At 47.0% G+C, this 11,723-nt stretch overlaps 1 protein-coding gene across 1 annotated transcript; it reads left to right on the top strand.

Annotated features, from left to right (window-relative positions):
- Positions 1-209: 209 nt before the first annotated feature.
- Positions 210-10,904, top strand: CALM1 (calmodulin 1). The gene is made up of 6 exons (XM_033191620.1): positions 210-491; positions 3,307-3,337; positions 4,821-4,964; positions 7,737-7,843; positions 8,254-8,389; positions 8,565-10,904. The coding sequence occupies exons 1-6, from the start codon at positions 489-491 to the stop codon at positions 8,591-8,593; spliced, it is 450 nt and encodes a 149-aa protein (XP_033047511.1). The 5' UTR covers positions 210-488; the 3' UTR covers positions 8,594-10,904.
- Positions 10,905-11,723: the final 819 nt, after the last annotated feature.

Genomic DNA, 11,723 nt, shown 5'->3' with positions numbered 1-11,723 from the left:
TGCCTTCGCCCCCGCCCAGGATGGGCGTCTCCTGAGGACTCCCAGCCACACCTGACCCGACACCGCACGCCCAGCCTAGAACGCTTCCAAACCCCGACCCAGCGCAGGGCCGCCGCGACTGGCGCGCAGGGGGCGGCGGGAGGCCTAGCGAACCGTGGGGCGGGACCAGGCGGGCAAGGCCCGGCCGCCGCAGAGCCACTCTGCGCGAGGCGTCTCCGCCGCGGCGGAGGGATACGGAGCGCCATATATATACCGCGGGGCGCAGGCTCGCGCTCCGGCAGTGGTGCTGGGAGTCTCGTGGACGCTGTGCCGTTACTCGTAGTCAGGCGGCGGCGCAAGCGGCGGCGGCGGCGGCACAGCGCACAGCGCGCCCTTAGCAGCAGCAGCAGCAGCAGCAGCGGCATCATCGGAGGCACCCCCGCCATCACAGCCCCCGCGCTGGTGCAGCCACCCTCGCTCCCTCTGCTCTTCCTCCCTTCGCTCGCACCATGGTAGGTCGGGAGTGGCAAATGCCGGCGTAGCGGCTGCCCGAGATTTCTTTCCAGTTTTCTAGTTGTTTTGTTTTTTGTTTGTTTTTGGTTCGTGGAGGTTTTTGTTTTCTGAGTGTTACGCAGTAGCTGCGCTTAAAGGAGGATGCATTTTGGATTTGCATCTCGGCGACCTCTGCCAGGGAGCTTCATTTATTGGTTCCCCTTGGAGCTGGACTTGGCCCTAGGCCGTCCACGGGCAGGGGCTCCGGCCGCAACTGCAGCGGGGCTTTCTGCATCTAGCCCCCCCGCCCCCCGCCCAGCCCCGCACCCACTGCATCCACCAGCGCCGCACCCGGGCTGCCTGCAGCGCAGCGTTTCGGCCTGGGAGCCGGGCGGGGCCGGACACTAGACCCCCCCCCGCCCGCCCTCCCCACCCCGCTTCTCTGCTGGCGTGAAGGTGGCAGGTCGGGCGGGCAGTGGAGAATGAATGGGCTGGAGCGGGCCGGTGGCGCACATTGTTCCGGCCGGGTGTTAAGGGGCGCAGTGAGCCCCCGCCACCCCACTTTGGCCGGTCGTGCTGGGCACCCTCCCTCGTTCGCTTTCTCCTCCTTCCCGGGGGGCGCGGCGCAGACGTGGGCTGGGAAGGAAGGAGCCGGGGAAGGGTGGGGTTGGGGGCAGGAAGGCGAGGGGTTGGGGGCGGAGAGGGCGGAAGCGGCGGCCCGGCAGCCCTGCGCCCGGGCGGGGCCCTGCGGTGTAGCCGTGGCTTGTTCCTGCCGCTTTCGCACCCCTACGGCCCCCCACCCAGTGCAGCAGTGCGGGCGGGCGTGAGCCTTGGTGCACCAGGAGGCCCTTCCCGCGGGAGGCGCTCGGCTTGCGCTAATTGGGGCGGGGGGGGGCGGGGGAGGAGGGAGCTGGCGCGCGGCTTGGTTTCCATTAGAGACGCAAAGTTTCTGCTCCGGGAGGAGGCGGCGGCGCGGCGGGCTGGTCGCCTACGGGAGCAGAAGCGGGTGGGAGGTGCGGGGTCGGCCTTGGCCAGGGCCCTGGAGCGCGGGGGCCGGGGGTGGTGACCCTCCTGGCCGAGGAGGGGTGGCGTCCCGACGCCCGCTCAGGGGCCGGCTTGTTCCCCGCCTGCTCCTGGGCACGCGTCCTGCCTGGCCCCTCGCTCCGCGTTCCTCCTGCCCTGCGCCACTTCCATTCCGCCGAGAGATGCCCGCCACGTTTCCGCTTTCTCTGCAGCCTCTAGATTGCCAGATGCGACTGTGCGCCTTGCTGGGTGTGTTTTCCACAGCCCCTTCCTCCCTCGGCGGGCAGGGCTGACATCACCGACTGCGTTTCTGGTTTGGCGGGTGGGGAGATGGTTCCCTGCAGGGTTCTGGTACACCTTTGCCCCCAAGGCTAGCGCCCTTTGGGGGAGGAGGATTTCGTTTTCGAGAAAGTTGGATGCCCCTGGTAACCCCTCTAACGAGAGTTTTGTAGCGAGGTGAGACTGTTCTCCCCATAAGGTGACAGTTTCTCTTGCGAGGTGTGGCGGCGCTTCCTGTTGTACAAGACAGATGTTGCCCTGGCGTTACGTAAATCATCGTGTCTCCTTCATTGAATTTTAAGAAAGCCAATTTTTAGTGATTGGGGTAGAAAGAAAAATCCATTTATAATCTGTAAAAACAAGTTTTCACCCAATATCAACATATTGGACCACCATTCTTGCTGTTAAAGTTTTCACTTAAGAGAATAAACTTCATCAGCTTTCTATTAGGACTTATTTTGTAATTGGCTTCTTAGGCATCCTTTAAAGGAGAAATACACATTAGCTCTCCTTGAGGTCTCGAATTCCCTCGGCTGGAGGCACGGGTTCAGTGTGGTGGAGACCAAATAATGCAACTGAGAATTACCTTCGTGGCCATTACTGCCTCGATTGAAGTGTGTTTATTAAGAACAGTTCTTAGGTCATTCTTAAGGAAGGTAGGGTTAATACTCTCCAGCAAATTTAGTAGACCCTCTTTGCCAGAAAAGAGAGGAGTATATATAGTCTGATAATTATTGTGTAGTTTTCTGTGTACTTAATTTTTGTAGTTTTGTAACACTTCATTTATAAGATGGTACCATTTTTTTCCTGGCTTCTGAATAATAGGGTAATTTGACCCAGGGCATTAACCATTGTAAATGGTAGGCTTTTAACAAATAACTGCCTAATTTAAAGGATTGGAAAGCATTTGTTACATGGAAATGAAGTTGGTGGGGTACCCAGTTGCTGTATCTTTATTTTTTCCACTTAATTATTTCTCATAAAATGGATGTAAAAGCCTGTTAATCCAACGCAATGCCATTATGTAACGACAGTTTGGAGATTTCGAGGACCTGGAGCAGTGTGCAAGGTGCGCTGAAAGCCTGCCCTGAGCCTGGCTATGGTGGCAGTGGCAGTGGGCTGGGTCCCTTGTTCAGTGGAACGGGGGACTGCGGTGTCCATGGTGCAGTAGGTGGCGCGCTTCTTGGAGCCTGCTGCCACTGCAGCTGGTGCCATGGGGCCTTCTGCCACTAGAGGTGCCATTTTTCACATGATGAACTTAGCCTAGTTAGAGCGCAGAGCAAGCTGTAAGCCATGGGCCCAGAAAACTTGAAGTGAGCAGAGGTTGTCACTTCCTTGTAATCATTTGTTAAAATAGCATAGTTTATTTTATTCTAATTACTTTGATTAAATGACAGTGCTACAGGTTTCAAAAGAATTTTTGAAAATCGATTTTTGAAAGATCACAATATTAAAAGTATAATTGGAAAACCTGTGTTGAAATCAACCAAACATGTTGTGGACTGAATGATAACCTTTTCTTTCTTCATGTAGGCTGATCAGCTGACCGAGGAACAGATTGCTGGTAAGTTGACAACTCCAAGGAGTCCCCAGAAGGCCAGAACTAGGCATTGACTCAGTTTTGGTGACTCCTCTGTTCCTCCCCGCTACAATCTGGGCAGTTTTCTAAGAATTTATTTAAGGCCGGGCGCGGTGGCTCAAGCCTGTAATCCCAGCACTTTGGGAGGCCGAGACGGGCGGATCACGAGGTCAGGAGATCGAGACCATCCTGGCTAACACGGTGAAACCCCGTCTCTACTAAAAATACAAAAAGCTAGCCGGGCGAGGTGGCGGGCGCCTGTAGTCCCAGCTACTCCGGAGGCTGAGGCAGGAGAATGGGGTAAACCCGGGAGGCGGAGCTTGCAGTGAGCTGAGATCCGGCCACCGCACTCCAGCCTGGGAGACAGAGCCAGACTCCGTGTCAAAAAAAAAAAAGAATTTATTTAAATAAGAACAGTAAGCAGAAATATTTAGGTCAGGTGTTATTCTTGCCAGTACTTTATAGATGAGGTGAAAGGAAGTAAAATCAGGATGCCTACTTGTTAAACTCTGGAGAATTTGACCATGTTTCACACTGTGCAAAGTTTGCCTAGGATTAAATTGTACTGAGCCTGCTACTCAACAATTTAGTTTACAGTTCTTATGCCATGGGTCTTTTAGTAATCTGCCCTGAAAGCTTGTGCTTGCTATCCTAAAATAAATGGAAATGGGTGAAAATGAGTGTTAGGACCACTCTAATAATTGGGAAGAAAGTTACGTTAGTTAAACTCTGTTGCCTAGGCTGGACTCTTAACTCCTGGACTCAAGCAGTCCTCCTGCCTCAGCCTCCCGAGTAGCTGGGATTACAGGCATGTACCGCCATGCCTGGCAGATTTTAGCTTTTTAAAGTCCTGGAGGACTCGTTTTGAGACTGTTTCTCTTTAGGAAACCAGGAATGCTTCTGAAATATCCTAAAAGTCATGTGGAGAGAAACAGACTGTTAACCTGGGAATGTACATTTCTAGTAACCATTTCATGTTATTAGGAAACGAGATTCTTACGGCTTTAGAAATGTAACAGGAAGGGACTTGAAGGGGGCACATGGACTAGTCTTGTCAGATTGGATTTAGTACCTTGAACCCAGGAGGCAGAGGTTGCAGTGAGCTGAGATTGCACCACTGCACACTGCACTCCAGCCTGGGTGACAGAGCAAGACTCCATTGTTTTTTTAAAAAAAAACAAAACTGGATTTAGTACTAATTTAAGCATGTTCCAGCTTAGCTGCCTTGAAACCTGTGGGAATATTGTGGTGTATGGCACCGTTTACTGGGAGCAGTGTTTGCTTTATGGGCTGCTGTATGAAGGCCAGTCCAACAGGACTATTGTGGTCTTTATTTCATTAGATAAAGACCAGACTTCTGATACCTTGCACAACTTGAATGGCTTGCTTTGGCAAGCCCCGGGCAAGTGTATATTGTGACTGGGTTGGATAAAGACATTCATTCTAACGGGTCAACTTTTGTTTTCAGAATTCAAGGAAGCTTTCTCCCTATTCGATAAGGATGGCGATGGCACCATCACAACAAAGGAACTTGGAACTGTCATGAGGTCACTGGGTCAGAACCCAACAGAAGCTGAATTGCAGGATATGATCAATGAAGTGGATGCTGATGGTAAGAGCTTTAGAACCATGAATGAGGGCCATTGTTTTGTAATTCAAGTTCAGAAATGTTACAGAATTGTCTTTCAGGTCCCCAGAGCAAAGCAAATGTGCAAAGATCCTTTCTGTGGTTGCCTTAGGGCCATTGACAATTACAATAAAAGATGATGGGCCTTGTGTCCGTCCTGCTTAGCTTCTACAGCGTTTTCTGCATGAGATCACTGTAATTTTTTTTTCTGCTTGGCGTGACCTAGAGCTCAAATTTTTTTTTTTTTTTTTTTGAAACGGAGTCTTGCCCTATCGCCCAGGCTGGAGTGCACTGGCGCGATCTCGGCTCACTGCAACCTCTGCCTCCCGGGTTCAAGCAATTCTCCGCCTCAGCCTTCTGAGTAGCTGGAATTACAGGCGTGTGTCACCACCCCCAGTTAGTGTTTTGTATCTTTAGTAGAGATGGGATTTCACCATGTTGGCAAGACTGGTCTCAAACTCCTGACCTCGTTATCCACCTGCCTCAGCCTCCCAAAATGCTAGGATTACAGGCATGAACCACTGCTCCTGGCTGAGCTCAAAGCTTTTATCAGCTGGCCCATGAGTCTGCACTGAGTCTTGATGGGGAGGTGAAATTAAATAGCCACAGGACGTGCTTTTTTACAAACTTACTGTGTCTAAAGAGGAGGAGGAGCCCCCAGATGAAGTGGGTGACAAGCACTCTTAGAAGTTACCATAAAAGTGAGTACAGTGTGAGCTTGTAGATGTGTTTGCTGCAGAGGAGCATGTGAGGTTTGGAGGCGGATGTGTGGTGACTCTAGGGGACAGATTTGCAGAACCTAATGGAAAGGGAAGCTGTAAGGTCCAGGGTCAGAGGGAACCAGCAGTAACCCTGATAGCGGGTTGTCATCTGTTCCTCTCGACTCCACAGCAGTGGACAACAGACCTGTGACTGCTGATTTCCACTTCCCCACCCCTAAAAGAAACACGTATTTTGGTAAATCATTCATATATTCTAATGTGTACTATATAACATTATAGAACATGATTTTTAAAAGATGAGTTGCAGGGAGAGAAGGTCAAAAGAAAAAGTAAAAGATGAGTTAAGAATAAACAATTCGGATCTAGATTTTACTTTGTAGATGATTGACTCAAAGGTGGTGTAGTAAAATCGCTTGTCTGGTCACAAACATTTGGAAGCAGAGCTTTTGATTAGGTTTTTTGACAAAGCTTTCAGCACATTGGAGTGGTTTTCACTAATAGTGTTTTGGAGAGAAAAAGTTTTCCATAGTTCTCTCTAGTTTGACTGCTAAGATGATCAGCTATCTGGGAACATGGAGTAACTTCTTCTTGTTTGTGGGAGCCCTGGGAATCTGTGCTTGGGGAGGGGAGAAGTCTGTTAGGCTCTTGGATTGTGTGGAAGAAGGAGAAGTTGTGTCAGACTACAGAATCCTGTGTTTGCATTGAGAAAATAGGATGGTACCTGACCTTCTCTGCATGGCTGTGAGATAGCTTAAAATAATTTCTCTTGGTCTTTGATGAATATGAACAATATCTTAAAATTTTTGAGGCTAAAAAGTCTTGAAGGGATCCCTGAGGTATTTTCTTTTAAAGGTACTGGTGAAAATGAGTAACTTAACCTAGGGTTTTTCTTTCTAATTTTATTTCCATTTAGTTCAGTTACACTGTTAGTCTGGCGTGCTTGTCTTTAGGGGTATTTATCTCTTAGTTTTGAAGAGGAGTTGTTTGGAGTACTGGCCCTAGAACAGATTCTTCTGAGAGTTCCGTAAGTGTTACTGGTCTGAGCTGTAAGAGTGCTGCTGAGCTTTTCCCTTAATGGGAAATAAAGATACTGAGTTGGAAGAAAACAGGTGGCTAACCATCATAGTGTGGCCAAGAAATGATCCTGGAGAAGACTTGGTAAGACTTTATGGCCCATGCATGGCATAGCAAAATCAATGTTCCTCACTCATAATCTTTTCTCCCCTGAAACACTTTATACTCTTAACCTACAGCTCAGTTCTAGGCCTTTTTTGCGTTACTGCCGTCACTAGCCAAGACAGAGTTAGACCTGAGTGATTTCCTAACTCAGGGATGGCAGTTGGGGGTGCTTCCTCCCTCAGAGTGGAAAGATTCAGCCTGCAGAGTAGTGTGTGCTGTTTTTTTTCTTGAACTGTACAGCCCTTCATGACCCTTTCATGGGCTAGAATCCAGATGTGCAGTTTCCTTTGTATAATGAAATACTACCCTGGGCACTGGTGATGAGTTTGAAATGATATGAAATTGCCCCGTGTGCCGGGCGCGGTGGCTCAAGCCTGTAATCCCAGCACTTTGGGAGGCTGAGACGGGCGGATCACGAGGTCAGGAGATCGAGACCATCCTGGCTAACATGGTGAAACCCCGTCTCTACTAAAAATACAAAAACTAGCCGGGCGAGGTGGCTGGCGCCTGTAGTCCCAGCTACTCGGGAGGCTGAGGCAGGAGAATGGCGTAAACCCAGGAGGCAGAGCTTGCAGTGAGCTGAGATCTGGCCACTGCACTCCAGTCCGGGCGACAGAGCGAGACTCCGTCTCAAAAAAAAAAAAAAAAAAAAAAAAAAAAAAAAAAAAAAAAAAAGAAATTGCCCCGTGAAGTGTTGGAACATTTTAGACCTGCAAATGTTTGAACCTAGTAAGATAGTTTGCCCCTTTGTCCTAGTGTGTGTTTACCATTCTGTACGGTGGTTCTGAAATGATGACTGCAGAGCAGCATTCATAGAGTGCTTACTTTACATGAGCTTTTTGTTTTTTAATTCGAGGTAATGGCACCATTGACTTCCCCGAATTTTTGACTATGATGGCTAGAAAAATGAAAGATACAGATAGTGAAGAAGAAATCCGTGAGGCATTCCGAGTCTTTGACAAGGTAATCCAGCTTCTACGTAGCAGATGGTACTTAAGTATGGCTGCTTCTGCTGTCACTTTTAAAAGCTATAATAACGTTATAGGCAGAAGACTTAAATCTAACTGCCTGAGCCTTTGATCTCACTTTCAAAAGTCCTCTCTATGGTAACCGTATCAGGTGAAGGTAGGCATAATAAATAGGAATTGGGGACCACGTTTCTTGACTGTTACTTTGAATCGTTGTGAGCTTTTGAAAATCCTGTTTTCTGCATTAGCTGTTTGCATCTATTTAGAAGGTTAGAGGTGGGAACTAGAGATCAGAGAATTGTTGACGGGAGCAGAGTTAGCAGTAACTTGAGAGGGCGTAGCTAAGTCAAAGACCTACTTCCTCACACCACATCATTAGCAATAACAATTGCTGAATGTTCACAGGATGGCAATGGTTACATCAGTGCAGCAGAACTACGTCACGTCATGACAAACTTAGGAGAAAAACTAACAGATGAAGAAGTAGATGAAATGATCAGAGAAGCAGATATTGATGGAGACGGACAAGTCAACTATGAAGGTAAAACTAAATTATTTGAGCTCAGTGTTTCATAGCCTTATCTTTAGGATCTGTAAGCAAGCCAGCTGCTTCACTAGGCAGCCTTTTACTTTATTTTATGTACAGTAAAGATGTTGTGTTCATTAAAGCTGCTTTCAAAGATAACCAAAAGTTATGATTATATTTGTCTTTTCAGAATTCGTACAGATGATGACTGCAAAATGAAGACCTACTTACAACTCCTTTTTCCCCCCTCTAGAAGAATCAAATTGAATCTTTTACTTACCTCTTGCAAAAAAAAAGAAAAAAGAAAAAAGTTCATTTATTCATTCTGTTTCTATATAGCAAAACTGAATGTCAAAAGTACCTTCTGTCCACACACACAAAATCTGCATGTATTGGTTGGTGGTCCTGTCCCCTAAAGATCAAGCTACACATCAGTTTTACAATATAAATACTTGTACTACCTTAATGATAAGGACTCCTTAAAGTTCCATTTGCTAATGATACACTGTTTGGGCTGGCCAGTTTTTCATGCATGCAGCTTGACGATTGAGCACAGTCAGGCCTTTGTATTAAAAATGAAAAATGAAAAAACAAATTCAAAACCTATTCAAATGGGTTCTAGTTCAATTTGTTTAGTATAAATTGTCATCGCTGGTTTACTGAAAACACATTTAAAATTGGTTTACCTCAGGATGATGTGCAGAAAAATGGGTGAAGGATAAACCGTTGAGACGTGGCCCCACTGGTAGGATGGTCCTCTTGTACTTCGTGTGCTCCGACCCATGGTGACGATGACACACCCTGGTGGCATGCCTGTGTATGTTGGTTTAGCGTCTGCATTGTTCTAGAGTGAAACAGGTGTCAGGCTGTCACTGTTCACACACATTTTTAATAAGAAACCTTTACCAAGGGAGCATCTTTGGACTCTCTCTTTTTAAAACCTTCTGAACCATGACTTGGAGCCGGCAGAGTAGGCTGTGGCTGTGGACTTCAGCACAACCATCAACATTGCTGTTCAAAGAAATTACAATTTACATCCATTCCAAGTTGTAAATGCTAGTCTTTTTTTTTTTTTTTTTTTTTCCAATAAAAAGACCATTAACTTAAAGTGGTGTTAAATGCTTTGTAAAGCTGAGATCTAAATGGGGACAAGGCAGGTGGAGGGGAGGCCAGTGTACATTTAAATGCCTACAGCCCAGCATTGGGTTTCCCTCCCAAGGCCCCAGCACCAACCTCTGAGCCCAAGACCTTGCCTAAAAACAAGCAGATACCGATTGCTTCATCCTATTTATGGACATGTAGGTCTAGTTGCATTTTCACTGGGGGGAGGGGGGAAGGTGAATTATGGTAACTTTTAATGATCTATTCAGGCAGTAGAGCTCTTAAGGGAAAAAAAAAACCCACTTTCTCTCAAGCATGTATTTAGGGGTTGTTCTCAATTGTGCTGCTGATTACCTGTCTTATGTAACTACTTGAGACCATCTGCAAGAGACATGATTTAGTGTGTCTGTAATTCAATCTTCGCTGTGTGTGGTAGAAGCAGTAGTCACTTTTCTAAGCCAGTCTCTTCATGCCTAAAAGACACTCCCAGTCACCTTTGATTCGTGAATTTATGATTATACTGAACCTTACCCTCCTTTTACTTTATTTTTTCTCCCAAGTTGATTTGACTTTGCTTCTTTCCCCCCCAAGTAGAACTAACGCTAGCTTCCAGCTTGAAAGTGAAACTCCAGTGTGGAGTGAATTTTGTGTCTAATTATAAACCTGTAACCAAAACTCAGATATCTGGTACTGGTCTTTGCATTGAGATTGGTCCCTGTAAAACCCCCTTAAAAGCATATTGCATTTAGTACAGAGCTCTTTTTTGAAATGAAGGCTGGAGGTGTACATTTCTCACGGTGTTAACTGGTTGTATCTTATTAGCAAGGAGATTGGGGTTTGAGTGTTTGCGTGGGTGGTTTTAGTTTGCCAGGGAACAGTGGCAGGCTGCTAGCAAGGCAGTGAGAAGCTCTTGGCAGCCAAATGGGTGCATTCAGGGCTGATTTATAGAGACCCTTGGCTTCTCCTTCTCCTACTCCCTGTCTTTCTGGCATTTTGTAGCTTGTTAGATTTTCTGCCAGAGGGGTGGGTCAGAGCAGTGGAGAGGAGACATCGCCCATGTGCTTCTGCTACTGATCCTTGGGCTGGGTGGTTGGTAGAAGAGAGGTCGACACTATGAGCTAAGGGTTGGCTTTTATCATTCCCTGAATCTGAAAGGAACGCCTAAGGATACCTTGGGGTTTCTCTTCTGGTGAGATAGGGTTCCTGGTTTGAGTAAGTTCATGTCCTGGATATTTCTTGTGGCAGGGGGTGGTCCAAGAGCCTGATTGGCTGACCCAGTCTTAGGCCTGTGGTTGATGACCTCAGTAGTTTCAGAGGGGGCCAGAGGGGGTCATTTGACTTGTTTTTTTTTTTTTGAAATGTAGCCTTCTAACCCTCTTAAGTCTTTTTAGAAGCTGGGTGGACTCTTAGTGGTCCTGCAGCCTATCCTGAAAGACTACCTTTGAAACAGGATTCTTGTATGGCCAGGATCCTGTCTGGGAACCAGAAACCCTACACCCTCCCCGTCCAGGGAATGCTGAGTTCCTGTTTTGAGCAGAGGTGAGGCAGAATCCACTGTAGCCTTCTCCCTGGCATTTGCGGGGATGACCAACCCAGGCGTTGGGTGTTAGTCTGCATGAGTTTGCGAGAGGAGATAGCTGGGTGTCGTGGCAGTGCCCTTGAAGTTGGTTAGCACCTTCCTGTAAACTCTTGCCCCTACTTCTAACTACTCTATAAATATATACATATATTTATATATAAAGTGATTAGTTGAACTGGCATCCTGCTTTAGCCTGAAACTTGCCATAAGAAACTGCTGAGTACTTGGCAAACCCTTTCATAGTTTTGTTCTCCATCTGTTTGGGGTAGGTGTTGAGCAAGGCAAATGGATCTCGATATTTCAGATGGGCTTTTGATGCACTGTTGCCAAGGAAGGCTTTTTCTGATTTTTTGACAAATGAATTTTTGCACACTTTCATTGGTGTCTTTCGGCAACTTAACACACATTGAAAATGAGCTATTGTACATATTTTTATATTCTCTTTATAAATGCATGTCTGATTGTACTTGTAACAATATTGTAATGAACGGCTGTGCAGTAGGCCCAGCGCTGCTGTGTCTCGTCAGAGGAATAGCTTACCACGAACCCCTCAGCATACTGGGAACCTCTTCCTGAACAAAGAATGTAAATTTGGTCAAGTCTACTCTTCCGTTCATTCAATTATTTTAAGCATTTGAATTATTTATTGTATATCCTAAATATATTTAT

This window comes from Trachypithecus francoisi, unplaced genomic scaffold, assembly GCF_009764315.1.
Source record: "Trachypithecus francoisi isolate TF-2019V2 unplaced genomic scaffold, Tfra_2.0 Lachesis_group3, whole genome shotgun sequence".
In the NCBI taxonomy this organism is placed as follows: domain Eukaryota; kingdom Metazoa; phylum Chordata; class Mammalia; order Primates; family Cercopithecidae; genus Trachypithecus; species Trachypithecus francoisi.
Note: the sequence above shows the minus strand (reverse complement) of the source record. Positions and strands in the feature narration are given on the sequence as shown.

Excerpts from the sequence above, each read along its gene's own strand:
- CALM1 (XM_033191620.1), top strand. Across the intron at positions 3,338-4,820 it reads GACCGAGGAACAGATTGCTG|AATTCAAGGAAGCTTTCTCC; the intron begins GTAAGTTGACAA and ends TTTTGTTTTCAG. Across the intron at positions 4,965-7,736 it reads CAATGAAGTGGATGCTGATG|GTAATGGCACCATTGACTTC; the intron begins GTAAGAGCTTTA and ends TTTTAATTCGAG.